Raw genomic sequence first — 22,004 nt, forward strand, 5'->3', positions numbered from 1 at the left:
AGGAAATTATTTATGGAAAAGACTAGTATTAACACAAACAAAAGTCAGCTGCATGGAATATGCATTTAAGGGCAAACTATTAAACAATCAATAGATCAGTGACTCAATCATGATGCAGCCCAGGGAGATGGCTCCCAGTCCTGAAGGCCTCCTCATGTCAAGGTCTAACCCTTGCTAGACCCTAGAAAGTTCTGGAAACTGGTGGGTCAGGAGCCCAGCAACCAGGGACAGTGGTGGGAGTAAGTGGCACTACAACTATTTACCAATTGGTATGATCGTATTTCAGTATCTTAAGAACAAGTATGGCTGCTCTAGAATGTTCTGGCATATTAGTTCTGATTGTGTTATTGCTAAACAGGAAATTGGTGGATGAGTAAATTTAGTTATTGAGATGTTTTCTTTAACCTCAGTTGTTCTATGACATTCAAAAAAGCAAGTTTTGATATTTATAAAACATCATTCTTAGGTTATGAATCAAACCAAACCTCCTGTAGTTTGTTGGGCAAAATTTCTCTTTAATCAGAGCCATAGAACTCATCTATTTATCTTACTACTCTATCCCTATGCTATTCAGTGCAGCACTTTATAAGGGTGTATAGAGATTCTCATAGATATTTTTTCAGAGAGCTCCTTTAATTCCATTCCATGATTAAAGTTGTTAGGTGACGCATCTGGTTAGGATGTACACCATGCTTTCTGTCAGTGGGATCATTAGAGAATGTTCTTTCAATGTGTATTTGTTTAAATATTAACCCAATAAATCTTGAGGGCAGTAAAATGTGGCTGCTTAATAACCTGTGAAGGTTTTAAAACTCAGAATTTCAAACTGCAGATTTTTAGAAGATATATATTTTTTCACTTAGTTTCAATCTGAATGCCCAGATGAAGAGAATATAAACTAATTGTTACTATTTTGGAAAGATCCAGCCTATCCTTGTCAATTACTGAACAGACCTTTCACAGGACTGGAAAAGTGTTTTGGGCTCCACCTGCTGGACCCACGGAGCTTTTGTGTTCAGTATGTGACTGTATTTTAGAAAACAAATTAAATCAGTGGAATTGGGAACAAATAGTCCTTCCCAACAGGGCTGGTAGACAAAGACCTGTAAAAATGATTCACAATGATTTTAGCAGAGCAGCTTTTGGTTCATTTCAAAGCAGGAATGAAGTCAGCTGCACACAGAGCCCATTGGTAGGAGTTAGATGGCAGATCCACACCTATGATGCTGTGAGACAGAAGTCTTCCATTGATGGAGGAAGGCTTACTCAGAATCTGTGGGAACACCTTAGCAATATTTTATTTCGTGCATTTTATAAACTAAAGATAAAATGTTGGCTAATGCCCAAAGCAGGAGGAAATAATTAACAATCTGGTGACTCATGCTGTTTACCTTCAACCTGGCCTGGTCACTGGTCAATGAAACAGTATTTCCCAAGTATGTCTGATTTTCACAATACTTGAATTTCAGGTCAGGGGCTCTTCATATAATATCACTAACGATCAAAATGATGATCACTTGCATATCCACTTTGGAATTAAAGCCTAAAAAGAAATAACTCACAATTCTACTCATAAATCTTTCCTGCTAATATGTATAAGCAGAGAAGAATTATATAATATACATGTGTTATTTATGCCATTTCATGTTGCCTGTATTCAGGGCATAATTTAAAATACTCTTCAAATTCTAAAGAAATCTTTTTTCATACAGTAAAATCTTGATCCACCAGAATTCTCATGGAATGGAGACTTCTAGTTACTTGAGATTTCAGGATAATTTAACATTAAAGAATTTTTAAAATAAACTATTTCCCTCCATTTATTTCTTTCTTTTTATCTCTTGCCATATTTCTCTCCATTTTTATCTTTTTTTTTTTTTTTTGGTCTTTTCTGTGCTGTTAAAAATAATAGTATGGTGGCCTTTAAAATGAAAATTTTGGTGTCTTAGATATTGTTCTTCTGTTATATTTCTACTATCTTTGTAGAGCAGGAAAGAAGGAATGGGAAAAAGAAGTGTTCAGATTCACCCCACCCCAACTCCTCAGAGAGAGGAGGAACAAGTTTATCATTTTCCCTGATTCTTTTTGTACAGCTATGACCTGGTACCTTGAACTATGATTAAATCGTCCCTCCACACACAAAAAAAAACCCTATAGCATTCTCAGAATTGTCATCCGAGTAGGATATTGAAGGTATCGAGAGAGGTAGATAGATTATAGGTGACTGATAGATAATAGGTAGATTATAGGTAGGTAAGCAGGCATTTGGATAGTTAGGTAAAGAGATTAGATGATTAATTAATTGATAAATTTTAGATAGGTAAGTAGGTAGATGATGGATGGGTGGATGGATGAATGAATGGATGGATAGAAGGATGGATAGATAGTAGACAGATATATAGATAATAGATAATATTAGGTTGGTACAAAAGTAACTGCAGTTTTTGCCATTAAAAGTAATGGTAGGTGAACAGATGATATGTGGATGGATGGATGGATGGATGGATGATAGAGATAGATGGATAGATGATGGATAGACGATTGATGGTAGATGGATGAATGAATAGATGGATAGATGACTGGATAGACTGATAATAGTAGATGATAGATGGATGAATGGATGGATGGATGGATGGATAGACAGATGATAGCTACATGAATGGATGGATGGATGGATAGATGGATGGGTGAATGGATAGAGATAAATGGATAGATAGATAATAGATGATGGATGAAAGAACAGATGGATAGATGACTGGATAGATTGATGATAGTAGATGATAAGTGGATGAATGGATGTATGGATTGATAGAGTCTAGAGAATAGATAGATGATAGATACATGAATGGGTGGGTGGATAAATGATAGATGCATAATATGTTATCCAGGGACAATGGAGGCCTCGTTGATTTTCCTTTGTTATTTTAGCTGAAATGTAGATTTCGGATTATTTTCTCACAGATTTTCACCCTAGGAAAGGGGATAAAACAAACCTCAAATGAGTGTGTCGAAGATTCTGGTTGCCTGGGTTCCGGATAATCGATATTTTCTTGCCAGTGGTACCAGAGCCACCATGAAAGCCAGGCAAAGCCTCGGCTCCCCCCGCCCCCACCCCGCCCCGCGGTGGCCGGGCCGCAGGGGTGCCTGGGCTCAGACCTGCCTCTGCAGCGCGGCTCTTCTTCCTGTCTCAGGTATGCAGGGAGTTCCAGCGAGGAAACTGTGCCCGGGGAGAGACCGACTGCCGCTTTGCACACCCCGCAGACAGCACCATGATCGACACAAGCGACAACACCGTAACCGTTTGTATGGATTACATAAAGGGGCGTTGCATGAGGGAGAAATGCAAATATTTTCACCCTCCTGCACACTTGCAGGCCAAAATCAAAGCTGCGCAGCACCAAGCCAACCAAGCTGCGGTGGCCGCCCAGGCAGCCGCGGCCGCGGCCACAGTCATGGTAAGTGCGGCCGCCCGCCGCCCCTGCACCCCGGCGCCTCCGCGGAGGCCGCTCCGGGCTGAGGCTTGGATGCTCTTCCACACACTCGGGAAACATGGAAGGCTGCTATTCCCGCTGCTCCGCTGCCTAAGTTTTGCTGTTGTTTTCCCCCTTTTTGTTTTGTTTTGTTTTCCCCTCCTGCCCTTCTTCAGCACAATAAGTAAATCCCTCAGGTGCAGGGACAGCCCAGGGGTCCGTGAGCTCGGTCCCACTCCCAGGGTGGCGAAGACTGAGCGTGCTCGCTTAGAGTCTTCTTAAGAGAGGCTCAGGGCCCTTGTAATGCACAGCAAGGTGGGCACCGCTGCAGAGAGGGGAAAGAGAGGTGCATTTCTGCAGCTGAGCACCAGGACGCAGCCTGCTCCTGGGAGCAGCCGCGGAGGACAGCTGTGGCCTAAGAGGAGCCCAGCGAGTGATCTGGTCAGTGACTGGCTCTTCCCTGCTCCCATTTTCTCTCCTCTTCTTTCACTTACCACAAGGGCGTTGCTGGTCAGAGGCCCCACCCCTGTGAGATTTTATGCAGAATAGCCAAGCATGAAACAGATGAAAGTGGAGCCGACCTGGCTAGTGCAAAAAAAAAAAAAAAAAAAAGGCCTGTGACCTAGGCTTGCTTCCCTGAGTCACTCATTAGAGACCAGTAGTACATCATTGCCATCGCCTGGGAGCCTGCTACTGCTCAGAATCTCCGGAAGCCTAACTGTCCCTTACAGGCCAGGTGTAGGATCACCTAGGAGCCTGTGGAGCCCCCAGAATCCTCAGCCTCCATCCAGACCTCAGGGAATCAGAATTTAAATTGTAAAACATCTCCACGTGTTTCGTATGCACATTAGCATTTGAGATGCAAGTGCCTAGACGCTGCTTATCAAACTTGGCTTGGAGCAACCTGGAGGGTCTGACCTGACCTCTGTCCTTTTCCCTGAAGTTTCTTACTTTCTTATTTAGTTGGTCTGGGTGTGGCCTGGGCAGTGGCATTTTTTTTTTAAGACAGGGTCTCTGTCACCCAAACTGGAGTACAGTGGAATGATCATGGGTCACTGTAGCTTTAAACTCCTGGGCCCCAGTGATCCTCCCACCTCAGCCTCCTAAGCTGGGATCATGCCCATCTAAGTTCTAAATTTTTTGTAGAGACAGGGTCTCGCTATGTGGCCCAGGCTAGTCTGAAACTCCCGGGATCAAGCGATTCTCGCACCTTGGATTCCCAATGCATTGGGATTACAGGTGTGATCTACCATACCTGTCGACAGTGGCAGTTTTTAAAAGCTCCCAGGTGATTCCAATGCACCACAAAATTTGAGAACCTCTGCATTAGGTTGCAGAAGTTTCTAATTAATTTGTTTTTATATGAGCTCTCTGGCTTATCAGAAGTCTATGTTAATATGTGGTAAGCACTGCACATTCATTCTTTCAAAAAAATTATTGAGACCATGCATCAGGCACTTGCTGAGTAGAATAACTAAATCAGGCAGGTTTCCTTGCCCTCAGGGAGTTTGGAGTAGTAACTGAGAGCAATAAAATGCTCCTCAGTGACATGATGGAAATGCTTAATGGGGTCTAGAGGGCATGAAGGACTCAGTGGCCAGTCCTCCCTAAAGAAGGAGAGCTGTGACTGCAGAGATGGAAAGTACAGTTTGAAAACACTTTGTTCAAGCTGGCAACCACTACCTCATACACTGATTACTGATTAAAATGGAAGGGTAGCTGTCACACAAACAAGTTCACCATTTCTCAACATTGTTGCACAAATGTTTATTAAGGCATGAACTGTGATCAGTGATAGGCATGCAGTGAGAAAGGCACCATCCGCCCTGAGGTAATCACCACTGGGTGCAGGGCATGTGCTTATAGAGACCTTTCCAATCTCAGCTGCTTATTTCCACGCTCCTTGAGCACTAGGCCCTTCATCTGAATCACTGTTTTGTGTTTCTTTTTTAATCTCTGAGTCCTTTCCTTGTCCCTGTAGTGCCCTTTCCTCTCATCGTTCTCATTCTTATGTTATTGGACATAATGCTGATTTTTCTGAGTGTGAGTTCCTATATATGTGGAGATGTATGTATCCACACAAGAGGGTCAATAAAAAATAGAGAAATTCTCCCTTTTTTTTTTTCTAGTAAAAGAATAGTTTCCAAAACTTAATATAGTTGGGAATCGGAAGAAGGGGAGGGATGGTGAGAGTAAACTGATCACTGAAGGCTGATAATAAAAGGAATTCTTTTAGAGCACAAATGAGGTCCTTTACACATTTCTCCAATGCAGAGTCCATTTTACTATCCACCTAGTGAGGATCTCGTCCCATAAGAAGATTTCTTTTTTTCATTGTAATCATTCTGTTAGGCCAGCTCCAACTTATCCTAATTGGTGTGTTGATTGACAGGAATTAAGAACACATTTTTTTTCCATAAAATTTGTTTTTTCTTGAGATGGAGTCTTGCTCTGTCACCCAAGTTGGAGTGCAGTGGCATGATCTTGGCTTACTGGAATCTCTGCCTCCCAGGCTCAAGTGATTCTTATGCCCTAGTCTCCCCAAGTAGCTGGAACCACAGGTGAGTGCCACCATGCCTAGCTAATATTTGTATTTTTAGTAGAGATGGGCTCAGGAATGCCTGGATTCAGGAACTTCAGAACCAAGAGGTCACTCTTTTCTTCCCCTCCCTGCTTCTCTTATTATGGCCACACCATTCTGTAAGGTCAGCTTCTCCACAGGACCCAGGACAAAGGCTCTGGACATCTATAGGAACGTATTCTTACATCTTTTGGCAAGAGAGAGAATGGTGCCTTTTATACCATCTCTAATTAGGTATTCGGGGAAAGCAGTTAAAGGTGAATTTGGTGGCTGTCCCTGTGATTGACTCAGCCTGGGTCCCAGTGGCTATACCTGGTCACTGACATATGGAATGAGGCCCTGATAATATGGAAATATTAGTCCTCAAATAAAAGTATATCTCAAAACGTTGTGGGTTCAGTTCCAGAGCACTGCAATGAAGCAAGTATTACAATAGAGCAAATGACATGCATTTTTTGGTTTCCCGGTGCATATAAAAGTTATGTTGACGCTATACTATGGTCTATTAAGTGTGCAAGAACACTATGTCTAAAGAATATATGCACACCTTAATTTTAAAATATTGCTTTAAAAATTGCTTATCAACAATCAGAGCTTTTAGTGAATTGTATCATTTTGCTGGTGGAGGATCTTGCCTCGACGCTAATGGCTGCTGACTGATCAGGGTGGTGATTTCTGAGAGTTGCGATGGCTGTGGTAATTTCTTAAAATAAGACAATAATGAACTTTGCCACACTGATTGACTCTTCCTTTCACGAAAGATGTCTCTGTATCATGCAATGTTGTTTGACAGCATTTTACCTAGAATAGAACTTTCAAAATTGGAGTCAATCCTCTAAAACCCTACTGCTACTTTATCAACTAAATTTATATACTTTGCTAACTCCTTTGCTGCCATTTCAACACTTTTCACAGCTTCTTAGCGAAGAGTAGAATCCATCTCAATAAACTACTTTCTTTACTGCTCCATAAAGCAACTCTTCAGCCATTAAACTTTTATTATGAAATTGCAGCAATTTAGTCATATCTTCAGGCTCTACTTCTGTAAGAATTCTAGTTTTCTTGCTCTTTCCATTTTATCTGCAGTTAATTCCTCCATTTTAGTCTTGATCCCCTCAAAGTCTTCCATGAGGATTGGAATTAACTTCTTCCAAACTCCTGTTCATGTTGATATTTTGATCGTCCATGAATCATGAATGTTCTTAATGGCATCTAGAATGATGAATCCTTTCCAGGTTTTCAATTTACTTTGCCCAGATCCAACAGAGGAATCACTATTTATGGCAGCTGCAGTCTTACAAAATGTATTTCTTAATTAGTAAGACTTGAAAGTTGAAATAACTCCTTAATCCATGGGCTGTGTTAGCAGGCATGAAAACAACATTATTCTCCCTGTACATCTCCACCCTTGGTGATGAGGTGCATTGTCAATGAGTGGTAATATTTGAAACAAATCTTTCTTTTTTTTTTTTTTCTGACCGGTAGGTCTCAACTGTAGGCTTAAAACTGTAGGCTTCAGTAAACCATGCTGTAAATACATATACTGTCGTTCAGACTTTGTTGTTTCATTTCTAGAGCATAGGCAGAGTAGATTTAGCATAATTCATAAGGGCCCTAGAATTTTGAGAATGGTAAATGAGCATTGGCTTCAACTGAAATTCACCAGCTGCATCAGCTTCTAGCAAGAGTCAGCTGTGCTTTAAAGGTCTGAAGCCAGTCCTTAACTTCTCTGTAGCTATGAAAGTCCTAGTTGACATCTTCCCATTGTATGATAACATTGTGTGAAACGGGGAACATGCGGCAGATATCATGCAACGCTGCATGATACCAGACATCTGACATCTGCTGTGTGGTGTGGCCACACTACACAGTGTGATCAGTGAGCATCCGTGATCTTAGCTAGATCTCTGGATAACTTGCAGCTGCTTCATCACCCCTTGCTGCTCACCACGCACGTTTATGTTATGGAGATGGCTTCTTTTCTTCAACTTCATGAACAAATCTCTGCTAGTTCCCAGCTTTTCTTTTGTAGCTTCCTCACTCCTTTCAGCCTTCACAGGATCAAAGAAAGTCAGGACCTTGCTCTAAATTAGGCTTTCTGCCAGCGTGGTGGCTCATACCTCTAATCCCAGCACTTTGTGGGGCCGAGGCAGGTGGATCACTGGAAGCCAGGGGTTTGAGACCAGCCTGACCAACACGGTGAAACCCCATCTCTACTAAAAATACAAAAATTAGCTGGGCATGGTGGCGCATGTCTATAATTCCAGCTACTCAAAAAGCTGAGGTATGAGAATTGCTTGAACCTGGGAGGCAACGGTTGCAGTGAACTGAGATCATGCCACTGCACTCGAGCCTGGGTGATAGAGTGAGACTCTGTCTCAAAAAATAAAAACAAAGTAAATAAATTAGGCATTGGCTTAAGGGAATGCTGTGGCTGGTTCAATCTGTCCAGACCACGAAAATTTTTTCCACATCAGCAATAAGGCTGATTCACTTTCTTATCATTCGTATATTCACTGGAATAGCACTTTAAATTTCCTTCAAGAACTTTTTCTTTGCAATTACAACATGGCTAACTTTGGCGCAAGAAGCCTAGCTTTTAGCCTATTTTGGCTTTTGACATGCCTTCCTCACTAAACTTAATCATTTCTAGCTTTTGATTTAAAGTGATTAATATGTGCCTCTTCCTTTCACTTGAACACTCAGAGGCCATTTAAAATTATTAATTGGCCTAATTTCAATATTGTTTTGTCTCAGGGAATAGGGAGGCCTGAGGAAAAAGAGAGAGAGGGGTGATAGCCAGTGAGTGGAGCAGTCAGACCATGCATGACATTTATCGATTAAGTCTGTGGCATGGTTCATGGTGCCCCAAAACATTTAAAACAGTAACATCAAACATCACTGATCACAAAGTATCATAACAGATATAATAACAATAAATTTTAAAATATTGTGAGAATTACCAAAATGTGAGAAGAACACAAAGTTAGCACATGCTGTTGGAAAAATGACCCTGATAGACTTAACACAGGGTTGCCACAAACCTTCAAGTTTTAAAAAATGCAGTATCTGCTAAGTACCATCAAACAAAGTGAAATAAAACAAGATATCCCTGAACTGATTAATACAACAGATCAAGGTACTATTAGTGACCTTAGATCTGAGCCCTGATTTCATCTGCCTGTTTTCTCAATGGACCAGTTCTAACATCTGCAACCAATATATACTTCAGTCATTGAAGGAACAATGCACCTAGTATATGTCAGTGGTAGATGACCTGGGCTGATGGGGGCAAGAGGAAAAATGGCCATTTACACAAACAGATCATTTCCCTGCTGCATTTCTTCAAGTCAAAGCTGTACTCTTCTGTGCACCCTTCTACACATTTTCACGTTACATTCATCAAGCTGCATAAAAGATCACTGCAGTGGATGCCAATAGAGTTAGTTACCATAGTTTCTTGGATTGTTACACCGTGCCCAAATTTGGAGTTCTGATAAGTCAGAGGATCTTACGGAGTCGTCAAAGACAACCCAAAGGAATGTAGTTTCAGAACAAAAGCCAGGTTCTTTCTGACAATGACATGAAAATTACCTAATCTGTCATGTGTGTTTAGTTGAAGTGAGAGGCTCATTTGAAACCAGCCTAGGTGCTTTTGGATAAAGTCAAAGCATTGCTACTCTAATAGCAAAATTGCTCAGTACATACGGGAAAAACTATTATTTTATTTCCTTATTCAAAAGGACAAATAAAAGTGATGGATGCAGTTAGAAGATGTTGATATTCCATTCATCTGACTTCCATATATAAACCCTCAAGCATTTCCAGGGTGCAATGATTACTATTGTCTGGAGATTTCCCACTTATTTTGATTAATTAGATCCTTACAAAGAATTTAAAGCTTTGACTCCAGAATAAAAGACATGTATTTCCTTTTGAGCCTCATTCTTATAAATACCTCTTAAAACACAACCATTACCATCCCCAGCATTTTTAAAACATGAGAATAAGCCAGACAGAACTTTTCTTTGGTAGTTTTAACACAAAAGGTGTCTGATCTTCATACAAGCATTCTTTGTTCACATACAGCAAAATGGGGTGACACAAGGAAAGAACCATTCTGCGAAAGGAAATGGGACAAGCTGCCATCAGCTAGATATGTTCGATTGTTCAGGAAAGTCTGTACAGGAACTTTGATGGGCATCCTACTTGTCTACCTTCCTTTCTACTTTAAAGTGGCAGCTCTGATCATTGTTGTAGTGTTTTCTGACCCTTCATTCAGATTTGGTCTTCGCCTCTCATGCCTGATGTGGGCACTTGGTTCGATTGCCTGACTTGCAGAAGGATTGGTCCCCAATCCAAAAAAAGAAAAGCCTAGCTGCCTATATGACCTCCTTTGACTCATCACCCATGCACACCAAGCATTCCAAGTGGCTCGATTAAATCGAAACATAGTTAAGGGCTCGATTAAAAAAAAAAAAAAACCTCATCCTCTGTCTCGGTGCCTGACAAAGATCTCAGGATCCACTGGGCTTGATGATCTATGAGGTCTATTCTAAGACTGAAGATCTTTCATTGTAGGTAAACATATGTTAGCAGTTGAAATCACTGAAAACACAGCATCTGTGTATGAAAAAGCTACATTATAACATGATTATTCATCCACATGGATTTTTTAAACCTTACTTTAAGTTCTGGGGTACATGTGTAGAACGTGCAGGTTTGTTGCATAAGTATGTATGTGCCACGGTGGTTTGCTGCATCCATCACCCCATCATTTACATTAGGTATGCTACACATACCTGCTTCACAGTGTGAGATGAACAAGATGTTAAGATGCCCACCCCACCCTCCAAGACCTCGGTGTTTGCTTAAAAAGGACATACCTGTCTCTCATGAAACTCATGCCATGGAGTGATAGAAAGAGATACACTGCCACCGTCCTGCTCACGCTAGAGTTTTCAGTTGTTTTACATTCCTGGATTATTCTAAAGTCCATGGACATTCAGTTTCATCACATTAAGACAGGAAGAAGAACATTAACATTCCCAATGACAATCCTAAGGAGAAATATTTATTATTTTTTATTGTACTTGGAGACTTCATTAAATGATTCTTTGTTAAGTCTAAATTTTGTTAAAAAATATCAGCCTTTGGAGACATAATTAGTCTTCTAGTCAACATGTCAGATCTGTTAGTGGATTCATTCTGTCAATAGTTAGGACTGGAAATGGGAAGGGAAAAATTGAGTCCAGAAATTTGAGGCCCAAATGACTTTGAGTTTAACCATCAAGTTCATGTTCTCAATGCGCTCCATGAGAATAGGCTTTGTAGCCTTCTTCAGCTAATGCAGAATAATTGAAGCTCAAAAAAACAAGAAAACCCTGCACTACTTAACACTGCAAAGCTGTGCAAGGATGAGATTCGAAACAAAAATGGCGTATAAAAGTTCCATGATGTCAAAGTTACATGCAAGGAAAGAATGTCCAGTACACAGAAGTTTTGTAAGCTCATTGTTTTTAATGTTCACAATTGTACTTTCACAACATTGATTTCATATTATTCGATGACCTTGATCAAAACACCCTTCCAAAACATTTTCTTCTCCATTGGCCATTCTAAGTCTCTTCTCTGCCTGTCGTCCTTTCTGCTTTCTTTCTAGTCTCTTCTCCTCTATAGCTCTCTCCTTATCCCCTATTATCTCCATACTTTTTATCCTGAATTATAAAACAATAATAAACATCCTTTATTTATCCAGGAAAATGTCATTAACTGTTTTCCATTTTAAAGGTTTAGTACAATCTCATGTCAAATGACAAAGTTCTATTTCAGAACTTTAGAATACAATATTTGTATTTATTAGACAAACCTTAGGGATTTACCTATTGTGCTAAGCCTAGAAAAGAGTATTTCATTTTTTATTTGCATTGGAGCAATTTGTTTGAATTATTTTCTTTGCATAGAATTCCATCATAGAATTAGTAGTTTTGTTTTGTTTTTCTTTTTACAAAGAATAGGAAATTTTTTCATTGTGGTCTAAATCAATCCATATTTGTTTTTATCTCAGTTGTTTAAATGAAAGTGTCTTCCCAAAAGTATGGTTATAAGTTAAAGATATTTTACTTTTAATCTTTCAAGCAGTTCTTTCCTATTTTTAGCTTTTGCTATTTTTAGTTGTTGTATTTGTTCTATGGAAGAGTTCCACTTTTCACTAATGGGGTTGCTCACTGATTATAGCTAAAAGTACAAATAGAATTACTAAATAGAAATTATTTTGATACCTGGGGACACTAAATGCCCCTTAGAGGATATTTTCATAGTGTAATCCGGTAAGTTGTTTGGGATAAATGAAATGAACATCTCAAATGTAGTAGAAGACAGAATGGATGATAAGTTGGTTGTTAGAAACAAGATGATGGAATAAAAGTGGGGAATTCTGAAAACTCACTACTTAAATTCAACACATTAAATTGGGAACATTTTAGTCCACATTACAAGACTCACACTAGCAGAGTGAAGGCAAGAATTGAGACAATTATCCACATGATTCAGACAAAAAATACAGATCCAAACCCAACAGTTTCGCCTAAATAATCTTGTGTTTGAATATTTTTTTGCCTGAATTTTTTGTCTCAGTTCGCCACTTCATTTTGTTAGGCCAGATATGAATTTTAAATTATATTTATGAAAAATTTCAACTTGGGTCTTATCCTTACTCAATGGATTCATTATTTCATATTTGAAAACTGACTTATCAGAAGTTCTTCAATCCTATGGCCCTTACAAATTTTGCATTTTTTTCTGAAGCAATATAAAAAATGCTTATGGTGTGTATGCAAGCTGCTGTTTTAATTAACTTTCCTGAATTTCAAACATCTATATTTTACTCTCTTATATGCTTTTAACTAAGGTATAGTAGATGCATTTTTGCTTCAATACTAATTTAAGGTGTAATATTCATTTCTTTAGAGAACATTTTTGTTGTTGTGCATGCCTAGTGTTTTGTACGTTGTATATTGCATTCAGAATATTTTTTTCCTTCTCACCTATCCACAATGCAATGCCGTTCCCATGATGCACCTCTGCTTGCTGTTTACCTGTATGTTAATTCGCTTGAATCCCATTGGCCCACTGCCATCATGTGCTCGCTGCCTGTTATTAAAAGACTCAGTCGACTGCCAAAGCAATGAAGCGACCTCTCGAAGCAACTGTAGACCTGGTACTTTGACCTTTCACCTTTCGCTTTGCATGTAGCTTTTCAGAGAACCATCTGAGATTTGTATTACTTGTAAAATATTGGTTGCAAACAATCATTATTATTAATTTATGGAAAAAACTCCAATAAGGTGTTTAGCCATCTCATTTTCATATGTAATCTGTGGAATAAATTAATCCTAACAAATTTTAATACCTTTTCCAAAAGAGTGAAGCAAATTTAAATTATTTGACTCAGAAAATGTTCATTATAATTCTTATTAACCTTTAAATTCAAGAAATTGCCATTTAGCTAAAGAAAAGAATAGGTATTAATAATAACGCCAATGCTTCTTCCCCCTTAGAATAGTTTAACTCATTTTAAAAGCTGAAGCCATTTTTGTTGTTGTTGTTGCTTGATAGTTTTTCTTTTCCTTAGTTGAGATGCTACCGTTTTGGGTTACAGAAATCATGCTTTCGCTCTCAATAACAAATTCTCACTCATTCGACATTGCCGCTGTTTAAATTAAGGTGCATGGCAGAGGCATCTCCTTAGCTGTCATTTTAAATAAGAATGTTGCAATTGATGATCTCTGTGAACACAGAAGGTGTGTTTGCTTTAAGTTAGACATATCTTATCGAATTCTTCATTTCTAGGCCTTTCCCCCTGGTGCTCTTCATCCTTTACCAAAGAGACAAGCACTTGAAAAAAGCAATGGTACCAGTGCGGTCTTTAACCCCAGCGTCTTGCACTACCAGCAGGCTCTCACCAGCGCACAGTTGCAGCAACACGCCGCGTTCATTCCAACAGGTGCGTGCCCTTACTGTCTCATGTCCTGTGCCCTTCTGGTCATGTGCTTTCTCCTCATTTCTTTAAGCTGTTTGGTGGCATCTAGTTTGCTTTTGAAGGTATAATACAGTTTGAGATCCATCGTTGTCCTAGCTATCGAAATGTATTTACCTTACTTTGAATGATAGCTAAAGACCGTTAGGATTCTAAAGCCAAATATTTGATAGATTTGAGAGCCAGATTTAACCCATGAGAAACAGAGAGCAGTTTGGGCTTTTGGTTTCTTGTATCTGCACAAGCCCTGTAAAATTATTCATGTAAGATCTTTTATGCGTGACAATTGAAATTTGTCGTTAACTCTGAATGACCTAAAATTAGCAATTCTAGTAAATACTAACCATTTTTTTCTATTTCTATTCAGAGCACTAAAAAAATGAGGCTATTCAAATTAAAGCAATTCTCTACTCATATTTTTATATCCATTCTATCTCTTTCTCCATCCTTCTCAACTTTCACCAAGTTCACAAGCATATAGAGCTCCTATCCTCAGGGTCTAAGCCAATGCCTGATACTATTATGTACCATGTGCATTAACTATGATTCCACTAAAAGATCCATTGTAATAGTCGTAGAATCCTAGAGTTTAAAGGAGTCTTAGTGATCTCCTCATCCAGTCAAGTGTTTTACAGATGAGAAAACTGAGGCCCCCTAAATGAGAAGTGACTTTCCAAGGTGCCACAACTAATGAGATAAAGAACTGAGATTCCCTGTGATCAACTCCACTTATGTCACATTCTGCCACCCAGGCCCGCCTCTATATACACATTCCACAGAGCTCTCCCGAAAATGGAAAAAAGCAGATAAAAGTGATATTTTAAATAAGTGACCAAAAAAAGTCAGATAAAAGTAAAAAAGCAAAAGTATAAAGCATGTCATTCCGCCCCCATTTTCACCAACATCCCTGACCACAGACACACACCTGCACGCCATACGCAAAGATAGTCACAGAATCGACTGTGGTTTTCACCTTTTAGTCAATGTTAGAAGCAGGGGTAACTTAGGCCCCAGTGGGAAGACCATCCGTTGAGTTCGTTGTTTGTAAGTCAAAATTCTTCAGCTCATGATAGTGAGATGAAGGTAAATACAAATGAATAACAATCCTAGAAAAAAATTTTTTGATTCAAATCTGTAAGTTTGGACTTTTTCAGCTTATTATCCATTTCCTTAAATCCTATAGCTTATCAGGAGTCAACATCCGAGGGAGTTAAAATATTTCTGTGATAGTCTTTGTATAATATCTACTCTTTGAAACTGATTAGTAACCTGTGAACAATACTTAAAGATACAAATTATGCAAGCAAAATGGTTTTCAGTGTTTACTTTTCTTATTTTAGTTTTGAACCAATCTTAAACTCCAATAGACTTGGAGAAGAAATCTCTAATGCAGTATTTATTAGGGGTTCACTCTCTCCCTATTACAACCTTAATTAGTGACATTCCAGTGCTGTTATAGCATAGCAGTATTTTCACATGTAATCCACTTGAAATACCACATTTGTAAAATAATGACTAGAAGGTAAACTTACATTAATGTCCTGTGTGGTTTCTACAAAGTGTCTCATTGTAGACCTCTTGGCCACTAGATATTTTAAAAGAAAAAAAAAGTTAAGGAAGAATATACTGAGGGGAGAAACATAAAAGGACAAGCCTGTTTCTGAAGAATGGATGATACTGCCATTGCCATGTCCTGGGAATACGTGTGACGCTCTGGGGCTAAGACTGCCAAAGACTCTAAAGCCCTCCAGTACATGTTTAACTCTCCAATCCAATAATGACTGATTTTTAAATCACTGAAAGAATCATCACTTTCAAACATTTCACCTGGAAGCCTTTTAAACATTTCCAAAGCAAGGATAAATAACATCTCTTATGCAACGACCTGATTTTTGATGATGAAATGTGTTGCATGAAGGACCCATAGGGCTGTATTGCCCGCTGTGGTTGTGTACTTCCGCCCTCTGGTGGATTCTTTAGGAACAGCTTAAGTGTATCTGGCAACCCTCAAAACCGTGCGCTTTGGAAGCCAAAAAATGGGTCCTAGCCCACTAATAGTGACTAGAAGAGTTCTCATTTCTTACATGACATAAATATCGGAGTGAGCAGCCATGTGTATCTAGTTCTGAAATGGTATTTCAACTGCTAAGAATTTTTCACATTTCTCTTAAATGAGGAAAGAAAAAATAATTTTATTAAAAGGAAATTTAAAATAATCTTTCTCCCACTTAAGCCCATACCAGGAATTTTAGTGTTCATTAGAGCTCAAGGTTTTGCTTCTAATTTTGTTGTTTATAAACCACAGTTGCAACTTTATTTCTAAAATGATAACGATAATAATCACTCATTGTTCATCATTGTTGGTTTTAAACCTCTGCAATTCAAATGAAGGTGTTCAAAAATAACTTGTATAACTTGGTACATAGAGGACCCACTACTTTTAAATGAACAGATTTTGATTTTTCTATAAATGTTTTACATAAACATAAATATGAAACAAAAAAGCATTTTATGTTTTCCTGAAAGTTGTCCTTGATCAAAAAACATTCATAAGTAAAGCTTTTGATATGATGCTAAAATTCTCGCATTGACACAACGTGAATCTGGGTTTCAGGAATTCTGCCTCCAAGTTGCAAAGATATTAATATAAAATTTTATGCAAAATATGGGAGTCTTCTCCCAAACCATGCTAAGATAATTATTGCCCTGGTTGATGCCCTAGCACATTTGCAGTGGGTGGGAGTTTTTTTTCTTTTTTGATGGGAATTATTTTAACCAAGTAGTTAGACTTTTTCTTTGCTATGTTAGGAAAGTGGCAAAACCACACACACTTACAAAAATAGCAGCATAATAATTCTTGGCATTTCTCTGACAGGTTTATTCTAAGTTACTGTAAGTGTTCTTATAGACATTATCTCATTATTCTTCAAGATGTTGCAGTTCTTTAGTAGCATGCATGGTTATTTGCATTTTGCAGATGGAAAAACTGAGGCTGTGTCTACACTGCAGAGTGGAATACATAATTAGTGGAATTACCCAGATAATTCTGGCTCACAGATACGACAGCTGAAATATTTGTGCCACTGAAGCAGAAAACATTTGGGAAGGCTTTGTTCATAGAATTGGTGCCTTAGTGAAATGCTTCAGCTGATGAGAACAAAGGCAACCCACAGAATCCTTCCTTGATTTATTCCGTTATATTGGGAGTACAGAATAAACAGAACAGGAGACAGTGCCCAGATATTGCCTAATGATGAGAAACCCATAAATGTTACATCAGATTATCACATGACTTGGTGGAAGATTTATCAGTGTTTAGTGGCATCTATATCTGCATAAGCGCAACAAAATGTATTGCATTCAATTCAGCAAATGTACCTTGAACCCGTGGTATGTTCTGGGTTCCAGAACCAGTAATAAGAATACAAAAGAGTTCATAACTAGGTGGAAACCAAATAGTATGCAGAGGATGAAAGAGTTCCTGAGAGTCTGGGCAAAGCGATTCGAGAGTGAAGAAGAGGGGGTGATAAATTCCGCCTTCAGCATATGCACCAGGTGGTGGTTACAAAGGATATGGAGAAAGAAGACTTTCCAAAGTAGGAGAAATTTGCCTAGGAGTTTGAAAAAGAAGCAAGATTTTATCAGTGGGGGAAAAAAGCATCCCAGTTGGGAGAATGTGCTTGAAGAATAGAAAATTGTCCATTGTAGCTGTAGCTAAAGTACATATAGGGTGTATGCAGAGATAGAGGATGGGAGTGTTGTACAAAGGCAGAGATTGGCTTGCTAAGAAGATCAGGACCAGAATCTGGCATTGAGTAAGGGAGCCACACATGCATAAGCTATGCATTTCCAATATTCACATCACTATTAGACCACTTCGAGAGAGAGGCTCAGGGAATTAATTTGGTTAAGGATTTCAGCCACATCCAGACTGAAGCCAAAGTGACGTGACTGATCCTAGCCCAGTGCAGCTGCAGGAGCAACGGTAGATTATTTGCAATCCCTATGATATTCACATGTATGGCACAGCAAAGCTCTCCAAGAGACTCCCCCTTCACAGTTGAATGAAAGAAAAATAAGAGGGTATTTTTACAGGTGTAACTTTGAATCCAGCCATGGTTTACTCTAAAATAGATTAATTCACAAACTGAGTATTTGATTAAATTTTAGAAATAAATCTCTCCCAGCACACTTCTTACTAATGGCTGAAAACATTCGTTCAACACATTGGCCACCTGCTATGTGCCCCACAGACCTAGACAGACAGGATCTCTGCTCTCCCAGAGTTTACAAGAAAGGAGGAAAGATCAATGTTTGACAAATATCCATAGAAATACACAATTAGAATTTTTTATAAGTACAAATTGAGTACCCCTTGATCCAAAATGCTTGGGACCAGACATATTTCAGATTTGGGATTTGTTTCAGATTGTGAAATATTTAGATCACATTAATCAACTGAGCATCCCAAGCTTGAAAATCTGAAATCTGAAATGCTCCAAAAAGCATTTTCTTTGAGGGTCAGGTCAGTGCACAAAAAGTTTCGGATTTTAGAGCATTTTGGGTTCGGATTTTCAGACTTGGGATGCTCAACCTGCACTATGAATGAAAAAGCAGAGTTCAGTGAGATTAAAAATAGAAACTGACTTGATGGCATGGAGAGGTAGGTAAAATAACAATTGAGCATTTTCTAAAGAAGTGGCTTCTGAGATCTGGAAGATGAAAAGAGTGGGGGGAAGATTATTCTGGGCTGAGGGGACAGCTTGTGGGAAGCTCAAAAATAGGACAAATGTATAATGTGTTCAAAGAAAAGAAAAATTAATCTGTCTGGATCATGGTGCCAGGGAGGAGAGGTGTAGGATGGCCTGGGGAGGTAGTCAGAGACTGGACCACAGGGAACCTTTATCCTAAAGCAATGAGAAACCACTGAATGGTTTCCAGCAGAGGAGTGACCAGGCCTGCACTTGGAGTGATCTACTCTGCCAGCAGCTGGAGAATGAACTAAGGAGGGACAAGAATGGAGCAGGAAGACCGCTTAGGATGTTATCGCATAGTCCAGCCTAGAGATCATGGTGACCAGGACTTGAGATGTGGCAGTAGTGATGGACAAACAGACTAGTTATGCAAGCTGCATGTTAGAAGCAGGATCACTTTAGCTGACTGGTAAGCTGGACCCGGGAAGTGTACAAGGGGAAAGGGTGTCAGGCATAACTTTCAGTTCAGACTAGAGCTCTACTTAGATGGTGATGCCCAGAAGATATTTCCTGGTGTGTAGAAAGTGTCTCCCATCCAAGTACTAACCAGGTCCGACTCTGCTTAGCTTCTGAGATCAGATAAGATTGGGTGCGTTCAGGGTAGTATGGCCATAGACAAAGGTGTAGAAAGTTTCTGTGGGAAACATCAAAGTTCTGTCTTGTTACATTTGAGACACTTTGTGAGCCATCCAAGTGGAGAGGTGAGGTGGGCAGTTAGAGGAAAGGACCTGGAGCTCCGAGAAGAGATTTGGGTGGGATACACAAACATGGAAGATCCTAGAATCCGAATCCATCAAGTGAATGATATACCACAAGAGATGTAGTACAGATGAAAAAGACCCATGCCTGAGTCCTGAGGAACTCCAGCATAGAGAGAGTTCAGGGAAGGAAGGTCGTTCAGCAAAGTAGACAAAGTGAGTTGCCAGGAAGAAAAATGTGTGTGTGCATGTGTGTGTGTGTGTGTGCATGTGTGTGTGTGTGTGTGTGTGTGTGTGTGAGATAAAACTAAGGGAAGAAAGTGGCTTCTGATGGAGGGAAGGGCGGAGTGCCGAATGCTGCTGAGAATCAGGAACAGTGAGGTGAGGATGGGAGAGTTCCTGCTGGATGCAGCAATATGAGGTTTTTCTGGTGATTGGCGTTCACAATTTAAGTGCAGAGATCAAATGAAAGCCAAACTTAAGAGGAATGAAGACTCAGTGGGGATAGGGAATTAAAAATGTATGCATAGGTAGATTTCCGGAAGTTTGATTGTGAAAATGAAAGAATAGGGCTGGAGAAAGGTTTAAGTTGGACGTATTGACACGTATTTGTTGAAGAGTGTAGCAGTAGCCCAGTTACATAGCCCTCTTTCCTGACTAAGTCATGTTAGCTTGATCAAAATGTAGATCAGGCAAAAAGTAGCCCTCCAGTGTGAACTGTGCCACAGAGAGAATAAAGACCACACAGCTCAAGCTCTCTAACTAATATCTCAGAAGTTAATTCTGAAACTCTAAGAGGGTACTCCTACATTCATGAGAAACTACTTCTCAGGCACCTACCGGACACGCAGTCTTCAGTGATCTAAATCCAAGTATGACCTTGTTTTTCACGGAACTGAACCAGTAAGAGATAATTTCTCAAAGCTTTCAATACAGTTTTGTTTCAGTTCTCCACAACATACATGAATATAATATTCATGGTTGGAGTTTTCTGATTCATGTATGTTAATAAGACCACCACCACAGAGAAGACAACTATTTCTAAGAAAGGGTTGAAATCGCCCCTCCCTACCTCCTACCTCCCAGCTTAGACATCAACTTGAGATTTCCTAGGAGTTTTGCCAGAAATATTCTTCAGGGTCGCTTTGTAGCAGCCATGACTGAATTCCTTAGCCCTGGTCCCAACTCAGCCCCAACTTTGCACTATTTTTCCTCTTCAGTGTTTAGGCTTTATTGCCAGGCACTGCTCCTTTATCACAATGAATCTTGCGACAGAGAGCAGATCACATACACATACAGGTCATTCCCTGTAAGAACCTCAGTCTTCCTAGGTCCTTGGACCTTCCAGCAGCAATCTAAAATTCACCCACCCTGCCCTGCAAGCTTTGGAGATTATGAAATCTTAAATACTGTTCTTATTTCACACCGTTGTTGACACAAAACATTTACAGTCCAACAAACAAGTAAACTTTCAATGCAGTAAGTTCAGCGTATTCTAGTGAATATAAAAGCTGACCTGGATTTAGGAAGAGAATTCTATTTCTAGCCTTCCCGTTGACCCACACCATGAGTGACCTTGGAGGAGTTACTATGCCTCAGATTTTTCATCTGTAAAATACCTACTTCCTACCTTGGAGGATTAACTTGATAATGTCTGTAAAAGACTTTGAGGTCTTAGAGGAAGGACACCATGGCATTATCACATGTCATTCTTATTAGAATCATGTCGATGCATATGAATAGAAAGTGTGAACAGTGGTCTAAGGAGTGAGCTTGGAATAATATTGGCTTAAAATAAGTCAGATATATTTGTGTCTGTACTGACAATGTGAATGGCCCTAAAAGACTGTGTTAACTAACCCTACTTATTTCTGGTTGTGCTTCAATCTCACTTTGAATGTTAACTCTAAACCGCTAACCTGTTTCTTTCCCTTTATTCACTTTTTCCACCCACCATTGCATGACATCAGGGTCAGTTTTGTGCATGACACCCGCTACCAGTATTGGTAGGTTTCAACCTTTTTTATTTGTCTTTTATATGATGTACAATACCTTCACTTGCTTGAAATTTATTTCCGAGATGGTAGAAATGCTACAGGAAATAGTCGATTTGAAGGCTTATTTGGCTTTAGAGTTAACAAATAGATTTTTTTAAATGTACTTGTATATTTAAGAAAATGATGGTTTTAATGTGACCTCTTGTGCTAGAACAATCACTACAAAAACATAAAGCCACAAGTACGAGTCTGCTTTTTAATGATTTGTGTTTTGTTTCTCTTTATAGTTTATATGGTATAGCGTAAGGAACAGAGCTTACTCTATCAGCGAGGCAGGCTAATTTCATCAATGTTTGAAAGTTTCATAGTGGTGTGCCTTTATCTCCTCTTTGCTGTGTGTTAGAGCGATCAGAGTTTCCCAGAAGTATTCATATTTTACAAATTATAAATGGATGTATTTTGAAAC

At 39.3% G+C, this 22,004-nt stretch overlaps 1 protein-coding gene and 1 long non-coding RNA gene across 9 annotated transcripts in view; one reads left to right on the plus strand and one right to left on the minus strand.

Annotated features, from left to right (window-relative positions):
* MBNL2 (muscleblind like splicing regulator 2) overlaps window positions 1-22,004 on the plus strand; it is a 175,316-nt gene that overhangs the window by 123,904 nt on the left and 29,408 nt on the right. For 2 of the 8 annotated variants that reach the window (XM_008992244.5, XM_017970047.4), the window contains exons 5-8: window positions 3,192-3,455; window positions 13,217-13,270; window positions 13,903-14,056; window positions 21,512-21,547. In XM_008992244.5, the coding sequence (XP_008990492.1) occupies window positions 3,192-3,455; window positions 13,217-13,270; window positions 13,903-14,056; window positions 21,512-21,547 (508 nt within the window). The remainder of the gene's footprint in view (window positions 1-3,191; window positions 3,456-13,216; window positions 13,271-13,902; window positions 14,057-21,511; window positions 21,548-22,004) is intronic. The other 6 variants (XM_017970052.4, XM_017970050.4, XM_017970054.4 and 3 more) reach the window with 3 other exon arrangements.
* LOC144582194 (uncharacterized) lies at window positions 4,565-21,528 on the minus strand. Its single transcript, XR_013534500.1, has 2 exons — window positions 15,622-21,528; window positions 4,565-15,195 (listed from the first exon to the last, which is right to left on the minus strand). It is a non-coding gene; the product is annotated as an uncharacterized LOC144582194 (long non-coding RNA).

The sequence above is a fragment of the Callithrix jacchus genome, chromosome 1 (genome assembly GCF_049354715.1).
Source record: "Callithrix jacchus isolate 240 chromosome 1, calJac240_pri, whole genome shotgun sequence".
Taxonomy (NCBI): Eukaryota; Metazoa; Chordata; class Mammalia; order Primates; family Cebidae; genus Callithrix; species Callithrix jacchus.